This window comes from Panicum virgatum, chromosome 9N (assembly GCF_016808335.1).
Source record: "Panicum virgatum strain AP13 chromosome 9N, P.virgatum_v5, whole genome shotgun sequence".
NCBI classification, from domain to species: Eukaryota; Viridiplantae; Streptophyta; class Magnoliopsida; order Poales; family Poaceae; genus Panicum; species Panicum virgatum.
This window is the reverse complement of record NC_053153.1, coordinates 73474757-73491123: the sequence shown is the minus strand read 5'-3', so window position 1 is coordinate 73491123 and position 16367 is coordinate 73474757. Positions and strand designations below refer to the sequence as shown.

The 16367-nt window shown below is 43.7% G+C and overlaps 2 protein-coding genes across 4 annotated transcripts; one reads left to right on the top strand and one right to left on the bottom strand.

Moving 5' to 3' along the window:
- Positions 1 to 723: 723 nt before the first annotated feature.
- LOC120693208 (peroxisomal nicotinamide adenine dinucleotide carrier-like) lies at positions 724 to 6410 on the bottom strand. 2 transcript variants are annotated; one of them, XM_039976627.1, is made up of 12 exons: positions 6063 to 6410; positions 5870 to 5960; positions 5676 to 5768; positions 5513 to 5587; positions 5271 to 5401; positions 4633 to 4687; positions 3453 to 3608; positions 2938 to 3006; positions 2740 to 2847; positions 1674 to 1742; positions 1411 to 1460; positions 724 to 1207 (listed from the first exon to the last, which is right to left on the bottom strand). In XM_039976627.1, exons 2-12 carry the CDS (start codon positions 5948 to 5950, stop codon positions 1075 to 1077), a joined length of 1020 nt encoding a protein of 339 aa, XP_039832561.1. In that variant the 5' UTR covers positions 5951 to 5960; positions 6063 to 6410; the 3' UTR covers positions 724 to 1074. The 2 variants fall into 2 exon arrangements, with proteins under 2 accessions (XP_039832561.1, XP_039832560.1); XM_039976626.1 differs by having other exon boundaries at positions 1411 to 1465; positions 6063 to 6356.
- Positions 6411 to 7376: 966 nt separating this feature from the next.
- Positions 7377 to 16297, top strand: LOC120693206 (nuclear pore complex protein NUP133-like). Of its 2 annotated transcripts, none has more exons than XM_039976623.1 (8): positions 7377 to 7692; positions 7883 to 8007; positions 8106 to 9881; positions 10492 to 11207; positions 13369 to 13527; positions 13705 to 14023; positions 14489 to 14556; positions 15371 to 16297. In XM_039976623.1, exons 1-8 carry the CDS (start codon positions 7514 to 7516, stop codon positions 15911 to 15913), a joined length of 3885 nt encoding a protein of 1294 aa, XP_039832557.1. In that variant the 5' UTR covers positions 7377 to 7513; the 3' UTR covers positions 15914 to 16297. The 2 variants fall into 2 exon arrangements, with proteins under 2 accessions (XP_039832557.1, XP_039832556.1); XM_039976622.1 differs by having other exon boundaries at positions 13366 to 13527.
- The last annotated feature ends 70 nt before the right edge of the window (positions 16298 to 16367 follow it).

The following is a 16367-nucleotide window of genomic DNA, read 5'->3' as shown; positions in this document are numbered from 1 at the left end:
CCGCCGGTGGCTGAGCATGGAAACGAGCTGGGAGCCATCGTCGACAACCCCCCGGAGCCATCTGACGCACCGCAGGCGGCAAACCCAGGGTGCGCGGAGAGCAGCTCGTTTCGTATAGGCGGCTGCGCAAGCAGGCGCTGCCGAAGAGGGCACTATTCTTCTTGAATGCTGTTCGAGACAGCCATCTGAATAATCATGATCGAGCTCAACTGCTCAAGCCGACCTAGCGGTGATGGCTAGGTTTGATATATGTCCAACTCCAGATTTGGTTTTGCTCGCTTTGATTTGCTGCAGCTGTTTGCTGCCGTTCTCTTTGAAACTTAGTATGCGTGGAATATGTATGCGTGTCTGTTTAAGGTGGACCATTTCACCTATGTTGCTGTGATTTCCGTGTGGTACCGGCTTGGCACAGTTTCTGCGGTGCTCGTCGTTAAAGACTGGTATTTGATTATGGTTTATTGCATAACTTCTTTTTCTATAGTCGTGTCTGATAGATGCATTTGAACAATCTATAACTGCTTTAGTCAGTTTGATTTATGCATGTGATGTTAGCTGCTCAATGTTCTTTCTTGCTCTTAAATTACAGGGTTGGAAAAAATGAAATAAAAGATCTATTTGCACTGGCTTCATTTTTTTTCATTGTGCTGTACTGGTTCACTCGGCAGGTGAAATACACACAGAGCATTCAACATTAGACCATTCAAATATCAAGCACACAGGCTCTAAAACATATAGCTTGCGCTACCAGTAAACCCCAAAATCTGCAATAAATTCCTGATGATGTTATCCTTGATTGACAATTTGACATATATAGGCAGCTATGCAAGGGGTATAACACAGAACAAAGAAACTAATCGACTGACTTCTATTTCTCCATACATAACACTATGAGCGGGAACCAACTCGCGTTTGGAGTCTTGGACTGCAACTTTATCGAGGCAAAAAGAGGTCAACAAGAGATGATGAAGGGGATATCATTTCTAAAAAAAAAAATTCGTCATGGAATACACCTATCTTTTCTTGGACGTAGTAAGAAGCATAGTCCTACTCCTGGCAACTAAAAGCACTGCTAACTTAACCAACTCTTCTTTTACCATAAAGAGAACTGAGGCGGCAAAGACACTTTGCACAATCTTTGTACCCATTCCTTTGTAAAACCCATGAAATCCTTCGTAACGGACCATCTTTATTATCGCATCTATTGTACCTGGTGCACATAGTGTAATGTTAACAACAACATGAATAGACATGCATGACATAAGATAAGTATGATGTCACATATATTATCAAAGCACAACAGTTCAGAAAATATCAACAATCAGTTCTCAATAAAGCATAGAAACAGTTCGTTCTAGACGAAACTATATCAACAACTTGCTATTAGTTTGGTTGAGCAAAGGAGAAAGATACCTGTGTATCTGGACATCACATTCCTGCCTATTTCTTGTTTTGCTTGCAACCTAGACTGCAATAATTAAGACATAATGAGCAAACAAGAAGCCTCCATCCCCACCCCCCCACCCCCGCACCCCGTGCGCGTGCCTAGGTGCATTTAAAGCATACCCAAGTACCAGTCTGTTCAAGTGTAAGCTTTATTACGTAATATGTAATCCCATGTAATTGGAATTCAGGCATGGTCAAAATTATTAACTTAGTCTCCAAAAGAAATGTACCTTGACAACTAGCAATGGGTAAGTGATAACAGTAGCTCCCAGTTTTGCTATTGCACCCAACAAGAATACCTGCTCAAGGAGGAACTGTTGAGAAAGACGGCATACAATATGTATGGAAAATTACCATGAGCTTGCTCATTCATACTGTTATGTTTAATCCGGAGTACTAACAAAGGACATGTAAGAAGATAGCACAACAGGGTAGAGAAGTAAAGAAGTTGAATTCTTCTTTCTTAAGTTCGTAGAAATGCACAGAAGTTATGACATTTGCTGCTGGTCCTCTTACAAATACGTAGTTATTAATGACAAAGGGTACATCCCCACATTCATTTCCCGTCAAAAATTAAATGGAACGAAATCAAAGGTGACAACAGAAATTGCTGTGGACCTGTATTGCTTGTTGCAAGTATATGTGTCTGATAAAAAAAAGAATTTAACTTGGTCATAATTAAGATCTGTGCTATTCAGTAAATACATCACGCTCACCAGTCACCATCAATGCAGTAATTTAATCTCAATGGCTTCTGTTAGCTGGCTACCGGCGCCACATCTGAAGTCTGAACACATACCGAACCGTATTTACATAGCAATCCTATGGTACTAAGTACTAACCCAGGCATTTTACATAAAAGCAGAATCTTCCACAAATGAATCATGTGGATCATTTTTCAGATGATACAGAAGAGATGTTCTTGATAACAAACTAATTATACCATGTAAACAAATTTGCCCATAATTACACCTAGCTTAAATATTCATAATTTTTTTTTTAAAAAAAACACCAATATAGCATATCATACGCAATGAATGATTGTTACAATCCCATTAAAAAGTGCTACACAGTTGCAGACAATTGGCCTGACTCTGACCTCTGAAGGTAATAGCGGCTCTTTTACGTGAAAATATGTAATTTAACATTATAATTATAACATCATCGAAAAATAAGTTTCTAGGAGTGGGACAAGCAATTAAGGCAACCAGAGAGTCCAAACAATCACAGTTTTACAAGGCAGGCTCCTGCAGCATTTCATAGGACAAGAGCATGACCTAAATCTGAAATTTATACCTCCATAGCAGTGAGGTTCCTTTTAGGTAGCTGCTTTCCAGAACCCTTTGACTGGAGACGCTTTGCCATTGTTTCATATATCATAAACTGAATCGATGGGTTACATACCTGAAATTTTACAAGTTTTAGTAGCTGACTTGCATATGTACCCAATAAACTTTATGTGTGATATTTCAAAAAATAAAAACCAAAACCAACCATGATTAACGTTGGAACAAGTCCTTTCCAAAATCCTCTTATGCCAGACTCACGATAAACCTCCCGGATCTGTCTAAGATCGATAGAAAATAGTAAATAAATGTCTCGTAAGTTTATTAGTGATGTAAAAGCAAATTAGAAGAAGGCAGGACTACAGACTCCAGTTACAGTAACTCAATCTATTCAGATGCAAATTTGATGAAATCTATAATATTGTAGGGTACTGAACTAATGTTACCAATAGGAAAGTAAACTCTTGTATTCTCTATATCCTAATTAATAGGCTAGCCTATTTAATATTCCTGAACTTAATAATTGAGTCATTTGAAGTTTAAGGAAAACAACTGACACACTGGCATGTTGCATACTTTCATATTCTTCTTTTTCGAAAAGACCTATAGCATTCAGTCATTCACTAACTGCCCTTTTCATGTCTCTAATGAATAGTTTCAATGCCAAATTTCAACAGAAAGGCTTAGGATGACAGATTAGCAACTTGAGGAATGACAACTAACCGCTTGAAGTGTACCGTATGGATGAGGTTTTTCAGACTCCAATTTAACCAACCTATCCTTCAGAATTGAAACCTCCAATGAATTGGCCCTATATATTTCATTCAGTAAAAGGTCCTTCTTAGACTCCAAGATCTTCCTTTCTGCTTGTGTATGTGTCTGAAAGAAGGCAATGTTAATTACTGGTTTGATGCAGCTTTTATTCTTAGTAGTACAGAAGCATATTCCAGTTCAGTTTAGCCAATGAATTTTCTGCGTAGTCTTGGTAAAGCAAGCCACATGGAATTCAACTATATAAAGAAGCAATACTTGTTTGTCACATAACTACTTTTGCATCTGACTGCAAGAAATCTGGATGATGTGTCATGGCAAATGTACCAGTTATAGTTCATAGGCAAATAGAAAAAACTAAGTATGGAAATACTTTTGGGAGGTATAAACAGAAGGAACAACCATCTAGGTCATAGCTCATAAGAGCTTTCCTCCCCCCAAAAAATAATTGTGATCAGGGTGAAGCTATGAGGAAGTTGAGGTGACACATGTATAATTTTAAAGGGACACCATTAGCTTGAGCTGTTTAACATGGTCAAAATAAGCCACTTACTGCTAACCAAATTCTCTAGTGTGGTGCCAATGCACCGTCATGGATGAACGTGATGTCACCCCTTATTGTGACTCAGTGAGGATCTTATTCTGTTATTCAGTGCAGTAGTTGGAGGTTAGAAGCTTTATAATTAAATGAGACTGTAGCATATTTTTGGCAATAAATGTCCTGCATAAATACTATGCACATTCCCATAGCTGCTCATAGAGAAGACCATTTCAGTCCCCTAATTTTCATCACCCATACAAATTCCTAATATGGAAATAATTGGAGGCAATGGAATATTAGTTCTTTGCCTGATTGCTTATACAACCTTCATCATCTCTAAATAGAAGATAGGCTCATCACGAGGCATATGGGGGTCACATAAGTTACACTTACATGACACTGCATCAGTATAACAGAGTAGAATGTAACCATAGCACTAATGTAAGCATTCCCTGACAACACCAATTCTGGTAATCTTAAGATAGTAGAACTCACTAAACATGTTCATAAATTCTCTTACTTGGTGAACTTTACCGGTTCTCTGTTCTTTTTGGAGAAAAGAGGAACTGTAAGTAACCTGATTAAGTTTACCTGCATGCGTGTCACAATAACCCATATTGGATTGGTAAGAAGAACATTGATTGACCTGAAACACAGGAAGTGACCATGAGCATACCAAAAGATCATTAACTCGGAAAATTAAACGTAAATTGTACAAACTATGGAAACTACACTTTTTGGTCCCTATTTCACAAAATCACACAAACTCAGCACATTGGTTGTAAAGTACACATATTAACCCTAAACTCCATTAGTTTGGACATCCAGGGACATTACAGGTCCATACATAAGAAGCTTGACAAGCTCTTTTTTTTTGAACGAACAGGCACGAGATTGTGTCTACTTCATTGATAAAGAAGGAGAGTACAGCCGGCTAACCGGAAGTTGTTACAAAAGGATTACTCTCTAAGTATGAGTGACTCTAAATCCTTTGCTCCCGCCATAGCCCAAACCGCCGCCTCATTCTTTATTTTGGAGAGTAGGCCGGGAACTGACGTCTCCTGCTTCCTGAAGACTCTAGCATTTCGCTCACACCAGATCTCCCAGATGACCAAGAGGGAGAGGGATCGGATCGCTTTCCACGGTACATTGACAAGCTCATTGATCTGCTTTAATTTGTCCTAACATTTCAATAAAACAAGTGATTGCAGTGGGAGTAGACGGCTTACCCAGCAACAGCAGCAATACCAAGCCAAGAGAGCATCCCAACAGTACCATCCCCGAGGCCTTTCTTACCACGAGCAACTGCTACATGTTCAACCTTGTTCTTCAGAATCTGGTAGAAGTAGTAATAGATTCCCTGCAGCCACAATTGGAATTTAGCTCAAGTTCAGAAATAGTACTTAACAGATATTGTTGGGAGAAAATGTTCTGCACAGTCCACTTAGCATAGAAGAAGTGGGATTTTAACCTGCGATGCGGCGGTGCCAACGAGAGAGGGCTTGAGGCCGCTGTACAGCCCACCCCACCCTTCCGTTTGGATCAGCTGTTACTTGATTCCACACTTGGTCATTAGTGGGCATTAGCAGCAGCAGCTACTGCAACAAGTAGACGACAAGCCCGCGATGAATCACCTGGAGCAATTGGAAGAGGGTAGAGGTATCGGTGGGGCCGCCCCCGGGCTTCCTCTTCTTCGCCGACCGCTCTGTCTGCTGCCGGGTGTTCACCTGATCGAATCATCATCGAGCAGCAGAAGTATTAACCGAATCGGAATGGGGTAATAGGACTAAGTAGAGCGACTGGGCGCAGGAAGAGAATAGGATGGTACTGTTTGGAGAGGGTAGGTGATGATCTGCGCGATGATGCCACCGCCGGCACCGGCCAGCCCGTTCACCGCCGCACTCGACATGCTCCCCCACCTGGCAATCAGACACAATTAGCAAGCGCCAAGCAGCAGCACATGACGGCTCACACCGTACCACGAGCAAACCGAGTGCGCGTTACGCTATCGAGCCAGTTACCTTGGCAGTTGCAAGGGCCTGTCCGGTGGAGCCACTAGGGGCAGGCCAGCCGGCGGAGGAGCGCGCCGCGCCGCCGCGGCTGCGAGATAGGTAGAGACGGCACAGAGGCGGGGGGACGACCGGTGCGCGTCGTGCGGAGGCGGCCCTCAGCGCGCCAGTGCTGGAGGGACGAGCGAGTTGGGGGAGGGGAGGGGTCGAATTGAGAGCCGCCGTCCCGCCGAGCAGGGAGGGAGGGGGGTTGCTACTTGCTAGTGCGGTGGCGCACTGGCGCTAGTGGAGGAAGGCTGGAAGGGTGTGTTCCGCGATTTTTCACGTTTCCCTTTCCTTTGCTGCTTGGTCTATCCACTCGCGGCGTCGTGGGTCGACTTTCAAATCCCGCTCGAGTTTTCTCCCAGGTAGCCACGGCGGTTGATCTTGATCGGTTGTTGACTTGTTTCCATCTATAACTCGTTTGGATTGTAGGGGAAAGAGGTCCGTTTTAAATTATAGTTCTTAATTTCTTATTAAACTATGTATCTAGATATAATTTATATGAAGGTGTATAAAAAATGTTATACATAGTAAATGTGTATCTAGTAGAAAAGCTAAAACTATCTGGTGAAACAGTATAAATCTATTTTTGGATCCAGTGAAAGAAAAATTTAGAGTTTATGGAATATGATCTGTGGAAATTGTAAGTAAATATGTGCATTCTTTCTATATATTTAAAGAGCCTTTGTTATTTCAGTAAAAAATATATATAGTGGTATGAAATATATGATATTTGTAACAATATGGATGGGATAGCTCAACCTTTTGGATGTAGTTATTAACTTTTGTCGTTGCTTATGTGTTGATTGTGCATGAAATTCGTTGCAAGTTTACAATATTATTTACTTTTTGCTAAATTTTATTTTGATATATATTCAAAGCTGCTAAGGTCGCAAGCACGTTTCGGAACTCAAGAGAAAACACAGTCTTTCTTCTATATCCTCGTATCCTAATGGATTTTAGGATAAGAAAAGATTTTCAAGGAATAGGAAACAAGATGTTAAAATCTTATAAAAACAAGACGTTAAAATTACTATATTATATAAGGCTTAGAAGCCCCATCAACTTAAGAGGTATGGAACTCATACGCATGCCATCTTCAAGCACAATTGTCAATCTCACTCCTCACGAAACTAGAAAAGTAATTTTACAGTCAGGTTCGCTCTTGGCCTCAAACGTTCAAAGTTCAAACCGATCTCCCGGTTTTTGATCATTTTGAAAAAAAAATCGCTCTGTTTTTATGCCCCACTCTAACTAAGAAAGCAGGGGGCAAAGCGCAAAAAGAGAGAAAACACACTCAAAAAGCAAAAACTCTAGTAAAACCCTAGCCCACCGGAGAGAGCGCCGAGACCGAGAGGCCGGCTGGTCGGAGAAGGGGAGGCCGTGAGGGTGCTCTCTGCCCAACCGCCGCGCCGCCGAAGATGTTCTCTCCGGCGATCAGGAAGCCCCACCTCCTCCACCGCAAGGACAGGGAGGAGGCATCCCCTTCACCTCCACCTGCTGCTCCCGCCCACTCCCCGTCGCCTCGCGGATTCGCCATCTCCGACCGCCCCGCTACCGGCACCCCGGTCCCTTGGACCTCCTCCTCTCTCCTCGCTAGGTACCCCTTTCTTCTCAGCTGCTTTGCTTTCACTAACTCATCGCATTTTGTCGTATGGCCGTGTCTTATTGAAGGCGCGAAAAGCAGAGTGCGGTGCGGGCATCTGTTTCGTCATATAGATTTCCAGCAGCCTCGCACGTCTAGGTCAGGCAACTGACCTCTGTTTCCTCTACTTTCTGTAAATTTCCAGGATTTCGACATCGAAGCGAACTGACAGGGCTGGTGAATCGGAGCAGATCCAACCGGTGCACGTAGCAGAGTTTCCCCAAATCGTTCGGAATGCCCAAGCCAGCCTTCTACAGAAAAATTTCTCTGGTAACTATTTCAACTGAATGCACGTTTGCTATTTTCCCTGATAATAGTTTGTTTGTACCTTACTGAACCATATTATACCTGTTGTGCATCTCTTGTAGGCAAGAACATGTTTGCGGGTGGCATTGATAAAGAAACATCCCTTGCGTGGATGATATGCGGAAATGAGCTTTTTATCTGGAACTACTCAGCTTCTTCTGCTAAAGACTGTCTAGTACTTGATGTTCCATCTTCTCTTATTGGATACAAAGATGTGAAATCCCTCCCCGGTATTCAGTGGACAGTTTGTATAATGAGATGGCATAGTAGCGGTGCATCAACAAGAAACAGTGGAGATATATTGTATAGAAAAAGTTCTACTGGTGTTATCCTCTACAACAAAAGAACACAAGCAGTTGCTTATTGGCCTGACATCTATGCTGAGTTTAATAAGAGTCTAGTTCTTAGCTCACCAGGTGGTGGTGAGGTGTCTGCAAGTGATGGTGCATCTGATTGTTTCAGGTTTAATTCAATTATTGCAGCCACAGTTCCAGGAGGCACTCACGAATGTATTGCAATAGCTTCTGAGCCTACCGGTGCTTTGTGGTTGTTCCAGTGTTCACCAGAAGGAATTCGTCGAAAGAAAGTCCATGGAGATACATTTGTTGATGGTGGTGCCGATCATTCTCAGAAAAGTAATGGTGGAAGGTCATTGGCTTGGCTGCCAAATTATGTCTCATCTGAGGGTTCTGATCGGAAGTTCTTTTTGTTGACAAACAATGAGGTGCAATGTTGGAGTATCTCGCTCTTGCATGACATTGATATAAAAAAATTAGGGTCTCAGGAAATTGTTGGTACCGATGGGGATGTGAGCATAAAGAAAGATATAGCTGGGCAGAAAAATGTCTGGCTTTTGGACATGCAGATAGATGAGCATGGGAAGGAATTTAGCATTCTTGTTGCTACATTTTGCAAAGATAGGGTTAGTGGGTCAAACTACACTCAGTATTCACTTCTGACAATGCTGTACAAACCTAACCAGAAGTTTTCATATGAAGATAATGCTGTTAAAGTTGAAAGATTTTTGGAGAAAAAAGCTCCTTCTCAGGTGATTATTCCTAAGGCTAGAGTAGAGGATGAAGAATTCTTGTTCTCAATGAGGCTAAAAACTGGTGGTAAGCCTTCTGGTTCTGTAATCATCCTGTCAGGTGATGGAACAGCAACAGTGGCCATATATTGGAGAGGTTCCACCCGACTTTATCAGTTTGATCTGCCCTGGGATGCTGGAAAGGTCCTAGATGCTTCCGTTATCCCATCAGCTGATGACAGGGATGAAGGTGCTTGGGTTGTTATAACAGAAAAGGCAGGAGTCTGGGCGATTCCTGAAAAAGCTGTATTAGTTGGTGGGATCGAACCACCAGAACGCAGCTTGTCACGAAAAGGTAGTTGTAATGAAGCAGTTGCTGAGGAGAAAAGAAGAACTCAAGTCTTCAGTGCCGGTGTTGTTCCCAGGAGAGTTAGTTCTGAGGCTTGGAGTGCTGGTGAGAGGCAAAGGCCCGCTTTAACTGGCATAGCTCAGCAGGCTGTGGTTGATGAAGAGTCTGAAATGCTACTGAATCGGTTATTTCATGATTTCATAATCTCTGGTGCAGTTTATGAGGCACTTCAAAAGCTTAGAGCTGCAGGAGCATTTGACAAAGAGGGTGAGATGAACATATTTGTTCGGATGAGCAAATCCATTGTAAACACACTAGCTAAACACTGGACAACAACCAGAGAAGCTGAATTTCTTGCCTCAACAATTGTTTCATCCCTTGTTGAGAAGCAGCAAAAACATGAAAAATTCCTCCAGTTTCTTGTCTTGTCAAAGTGTCATGAAGAACTCGCTTCAAAGCAAAGTATGGATTCACTCTTACAATCATTTTTGTTTAGTATCTTCATTAAACATTGTTATTTTGTTTGTAGGTATAAGTATATAAGCAAGGTTCTCGTGTAATTCACATAAATCAAAATACTTCTAGTGTTTTTAAAAGCTGGATACAATGGAGAGCCATTCTTCCCCATCTGTGATCTTTGTTATATGTTGTCAACAACTGATGGATTATATCAAGTGCTCTACCTCATAGTGGTGTTCTCACCTAGGCTTTTATAATCCTACTATTTTGCCACTCTCCGAGTGTCAAATCACCTGTGTCACCTACATGTGGTACCACCTGAGTCACTGAAAGCAGGCCAGTATGGAAAGTCGTGCCACTCATATTATAAGGATGGCTGATTATCAATTAATTTGTTACAGGAGCTTCATATCAGCTGATTATTAGTCAATGCCATATGATACCACACTAACGACTAGCCTTTTGCTTTACATGAATGTAGTAATGATAACATTATGTAGGACTACTGTGACAATGCAAAAAGAAAGATCAATTCTGTTTTTTGAGTTAATCATTACTGATTTATTTTATGATACTTCTATTTGACTAAACAAGCAATTTATTGATTCTGTAGGAGCTGCAATGCTAACCATCATGGAGCATGGTGAAAAGCTTTCTGGAATGATACAGCTTAGGGAATTACATAATACTCTTATCCAGCAACGCTCAAGTACTCATTTATCACCTCAGTTAAAAACCCAAACCACTGGTGCTCTTTGGAACCTTATTCAGTTGGTTGGTGAGAAAGCTCGAAGGAACACAGTTCTCTTAATGGACCGCGATAATGCAGAAGTCTTCTACAGTAGAATTTCTGAGATAGAGGATCTATTTTATTGCTTATCTCATCAGCTTCAATACATCATTAGTAGAGAGGAACACCCTTCTGTTCAGATGCAACGGGCACTTGAATTAGGAAATGCTTGTATCACCTTAGTTCATGCAGCATTGCACTACAGGAAGGAGCACAAGGAGTGGTATTCTTCTCCTGAAGGACTGATAACATGGAACAGCCACCCTGTCGTACGGTCTGGAATCTGGAGTTTGGCAGCATTTGTTATGGAGCTTTTGGGAGAATCAGTAGCTGCAGACATGTCAATGAAATTTAATCTATGGTCTCAGCTGGAGGGACTCACAGATGTTCTACTGGAGGCATACATAGGTCTTTTTACTGCCAAGTTTGAACGTGGGGATGAACATGGCGTGCTAGTCCAAGAATATTGTGAACGAAGAGATGAACTTCTCGGATCCCTCTACAATGTTGCTAAACAAATAGTGGAGGCCAAATACCAGGTTTGGTTTAGCTAAGCATAACTGATTTCCTAATAATCATCTTTACTGCGATAATGTTTAGATTTCTGCAATTTGGTGTTGCCCCTTTATTTGCCTGTTCTGTCATTTCACTTTTTTGCCGATTAATATTTGTCTGTCATTCACTTGAATAATATTGTACTTATTTAATAGAGTAAAATGCACTGGGGGTCCTTAAACTAGTTGGCCTGTTCTGTTTAGGTCCATGAACTTCGAAAATGCATTTATAGGTCCACAATCTATTCAAGTGTGTCACTTGAGGTCCAAAACACATATGACCAGTGTTGACCGCCTACGTGGACCGCCACGTCCGATCCACGTGGCTGCTGGCCGCCACGCGTGCTCCGCCCTCCCCCCTCTCTCTCTTTCTCTCTCTATCTTTCTCTCTCTCCCCGTTGTCCCCCTGCACCGCGCCTCCGCCTCCCATTTCTAGCCGGCGCCGCCCCCTCTCTCCCCCCTGTGCCGCCGGCGAGGCGAGCCGCGGCGGAGGGGCCGGAGCCCCGGCGAGGCGTGGCTGGCGGCAGAGGGGCCCTCCTGCCCGACGCCCTGGCGACCACGTCCTCCTCTACATCGCCGGCGCGGAGCTGCGGCGGGCAAGCAAGGCCATGGCAGATCTGCGCGCGGCGGAGCTCGGTCGGCCATGGCGGATCGGCGCGCTGTCGGATCCGGCTCCCCCTCTCCGGCCGGCGTGCTTCGGCGGCGGCGGGCCGACACGCGGCAGGTCGGAGCGGCGGAGCGGGCCAGGACGGCGCTCAGTCGGCCGCGGCGGGGAGCTCTGACATCCTCGTCCTCGCAGGCGGCGGCCCCCCTCGAGTTCGGCCACGGCTCTTCTCATCGACGGCGGCAGTGGCGCCGCGCTCGGGCCGGCGCTGGCCTGTGCCCCTAGGCGGCGGAGCCGGCCCTGCCACCCGGCCCTCCCCTGCCCGGCGGGTCCTCGCGGCGGCCACGGGTCCTCGTGGATCTGCGGCTGTGGCTGCCCCTCCTCCCTCCCCTGCATGTGGCGCGGCCTGCCTGCGCGCGGCGGCGCGGCCCTCCTCCTCGCGGGCGCCCCTGGAGGTCACCGCCGCCCGCTGCCTTCTCACCGCCGGCTTCCCCTGCTCCCTCCATCGCCGAGCTGCGTCGCCCTGTCCCCTGCATCCCCCGCTGGCGAGGCTGGGCGGCCGTGGCGAGGCAAGGCAAGGCAGAGCGGCCGCGGCGGACGTGCTTCCCTCCCATGCTTCTCCTCCCCTGTGGCGGCGGAGCGTGGCGGGGCGGCGGCGGAGCGCGGCGAGCGAGCCGAGCCTGGGCGCGGGGCACGGAGGCCGACGCGGGGCGCCACGTCGACCGATAGCGTGCAGATGGCAGGCTCGCGGCCAAGGTGCGGCGACCGGCCGGGGCAGGCGAGCGGGGCCGGCGCGACGCGGAGCAGTTGGGGCCGGCGCGGGAGAACAGGGAGAGAGAGAAAGGGAGAGAGAGAAAGAGAGAGAGGGGGAGGGCGGAGCACGCGTGGCGGCCAGCAGCCACGTGGATCGGACGTGGCGGTCCACGTAGGCGGTCAACACTGGTCATATGTGTTTTGGACCTCAAGTGACACACTTGAATAGATTGTGGACCTATAAATGCATTTTCGAAGTTCATGGACCTAAACAGAACAGGTCAATTAGTTTAAGGACCCCCAGTGCATTTTACTCTATTTAATATGAGCATAGCTTATCTAAGCGACAACGCACTGCTGTAAAGGATTAGACTGCAAAAGTTATAGCTAAATTCACATGTCTGTAGTAATAATTCAGGTGCCATTTAGTTTTCAGGTGACCATGCTTTCATACTGAATCCATGATTTCCAATTTCATTTGATGGTTTTAGGCTCGACTAGTTCTCCTATCATTTTCCACAATAGTCATTCTGTGATTCTGTCAATCATTCATTAAGTCTGTAAGTGTTTAGCTTGTTATAATGGGCAAAAAGAAAGTATTTTCTACAGGAATGATAAAGAAGTGTAGCAAAGGTCTATTTGAATGATTGCCAATTTTGCTTACATTTTGGTGTATAGGGCTGGTGCCTTCCTCTTTGGTACTTGTCGAATCTCTGCTTTTTACGGCAGTAGTTGTAGAATTTCTTGAGCTTCATATGGAACAACTAATATCTTTTCCTTAAATAGCAGGAGTCAAGAGATGGTACAGACAATCTGGATCTGAAAGAATCTATATTTAGAGAGGTTATTTCTCCAATTTTGGCAACAGCCAAACGGCATGAAGGTTACCAAACACTGTGGCAGATCTGCTCTGACCTCAATGATTCAGTTCTCCTCCGTAGCCTAATGGTATAAATCACACCATATCTGAAATATTCCAGGCCCATTTTTCTGCTGCAGGGTATAAAGCCATAAACATGTTGCACTTTAGCTCAATGGTTTAGCATCAAAAGAATAGGTCATTCACTTTCTAGCTTCTACTAAGAAATGTTCTAGGACATGGTTCTAATGTTCATCTTGTTGCAGCATGATAGTGTAGGACCTCATGGGGGATTCAGTTTCTTTGTTTTTAAAGAGCTAGTCATCAGAAGACATTACTCTAAGCTGTTAAGGCTGGGTGAAGAATTCCAGGAAGAGCTAGCTAGTTTTCTGAAAGACCGCAGTGATCTTCTGTGGCTTCAGGAGATATGCTTAAACCAGTTCTCATCTGCTTCTGAGACTCTTCATACCTATGCGCTGCATGGTAGTCCTGATGAAGATGCTAGTGTCACAACCAGCAGAAAGCCACTGTCGTTTGCTGAAAGAAGACATCTTCTTTATCTCTCTAAAATTGCTGCAACAGCAGGTAGCTGTTTTTTTCCTACTTTCGTGTTATACTCTGGACTGAAACAATTATCTCTGCATAAATTTATGGCATTATGGAAAAATATACATCTATTGTCTTCTGGATGATGGAAAATGCTAACTTATCTATTGCAAAGTTTGTGTGAGGAATTCCATCCAGATTTTAATGGTTATCAAAGTTAATTCACATGCTTCCATGCCTATGCAAAATTGCAAATCCTTTTAGTGTCTTGTGACATCTTACTCTAAATTTCATCTAGTTTTCAAATAAATCTGCCTGATTCTACTTAAGTTCCTGCAGAATAAGAAATGCTTGGTTACTGATGTCTAGTAGAAAACTTTAGAGTTTAGAGGACTGAACATAAGCTTGCATCATTGTTTGCACTAAATGCTGTTAATTAGATGATATAGTTTCTTTCTCTTCTATTGATAAGGAATTCCTGATATATTTTTCATCAACAAATAGGTAATGATATTGACTATGAAGCGAAGGTTGCACGGATAGAAGCAGACTTGCGGATTCTAAAACTTCAGGTGAATTTTCCTATGCATAACAATTTTTTTTAACAATTCTGTTCTGGTCCATCATTGTAAAAATGGCGTACTCTTGCTTCCTGGGAGCCCAGAATCTACTCGGCAATAGGTCGACATCTATGCTGCCTCATGACTTAGATGCTTGATACCATGGACGTATCTTAACGTATTAGTTCGAGTATTCAAACTACATTTTTACTAGCTCTATCTTATGTAGTGTGAGTAATCAAATCCAAGCTATACAAGATGGAAACCCTGCAGGCTCGCATTTAGGGTATACATCAGGTTTCCAAAACCTGACTAAAATCCTTTAATCCTTCTGGGCATCAACAGCATTATACTCCCTCCGTTCCAAATTATAGGTCGTTTTGGCATTTCTAGGTGCATAGTTTTTGCTATGCATCTAGACATAGTGTATATCTATGCATCTAGACATAGTGTATATCTAGGTGCATAGTTTTGCTATGCACACCTAGAAATGCCAAAACGACCCATAATTTGAAACGGAGGGAGTAGCTCCAAGCGAGACTGTTACTTTTGAGCATTTTTTGGTTGTTTTGGACCCTGGAGGCCACTAGATTGATTGAAAGTTATTGGGTGTTTGAGAAAAAAAAATTGAGGACCGTATGAAAAGTGAGTGGGATTAAACTGGGAGCAAGCATGTAACCTTTTTGGGTTATGGACCCCTGAGGCCCTGACCTGGCATGGGCAATTCTTAAAATCTGGGTTTGAAACCATAGTATCATTGTCGTTTTTGAATTAATTAGGATGATCATAGCAGACCAGAATAATTGAACCCCTCTTTCCTGTGCAGGAAGAAATTGTTCAGCATGATCCAGAATATGCTCAAGCCAAATATACAAGCACGTTGATTGATCCATCAAAACTGATTGAGATGTGCCTGAAGAGAGACCAAGAACTCTCCCTTAAAGCTTTTGAAGTATTTGCTTCGACAAACTCATCATTCCGAACCTCCAACAGATGCCTTCTTGAGGCATGCTGGATAAATGCAACCAACCAGGATGATTGGGTGAAGCTTTCGGAGGCATCCATGTCGGAAGGTTGGAGCGACGAAGTTATACAAGAATCTCTTCAAGGAACTGTCCTCTTCAAAGCTTCCAGGCTGTGTTATAGCCCGGATTCTGTGGTGTTATATGATGGCACTTTTGAAGATGTGCTGCCTGTGAAGAAAGAGGATGTACATCTGAGGGGTTTGGAGAGCAAATGCTTGTCAGTGGAGGGAGTACTGATGCAACACAAGGATTTTCCTGATGCTGGTAAATTGATGATGACTGCAGTGATTATGGGCAAGGAACTATCATATACAGCTGCAGAACCTGTGGAGATGGACTCATGAATGATATTTTCAGATCTGTGCGATAGGCTTCCAAGTTTCATCATTGGAAAAAAAATCACGACTTGGTGACATCGGATATGTGGTTTTGGTTGTATCTGCTCTGCGCAGTTGCAGAAACATGATTCCAGATATTCAAAGATGATCAGTTCACACCATTTTTTAGCATGAGCTGTGACTTGTAAACAGGTTGCCTTTTCCTTTTAGTTTTCTGGAGAGAAACATCTGGGCTGCTGCATTTATCTTATACACGCCATCATGAGTAGGTCTTGTTTGGTGGATTAAGGGCTCAAGTGCCAAATATTCTTATCAAACTTCGACTAGCCAAAAAGGTTTCCAATGTGTTTTGATGGGGGCTTTCAGCTTATAAATCTATAAATAAGAAAAGATCTGTCTGTCTGTCGCTAGGGTGTTTGTGCCCTTCGCCCTCGTGTTCATTGGGTGAAAAAAATCAAAC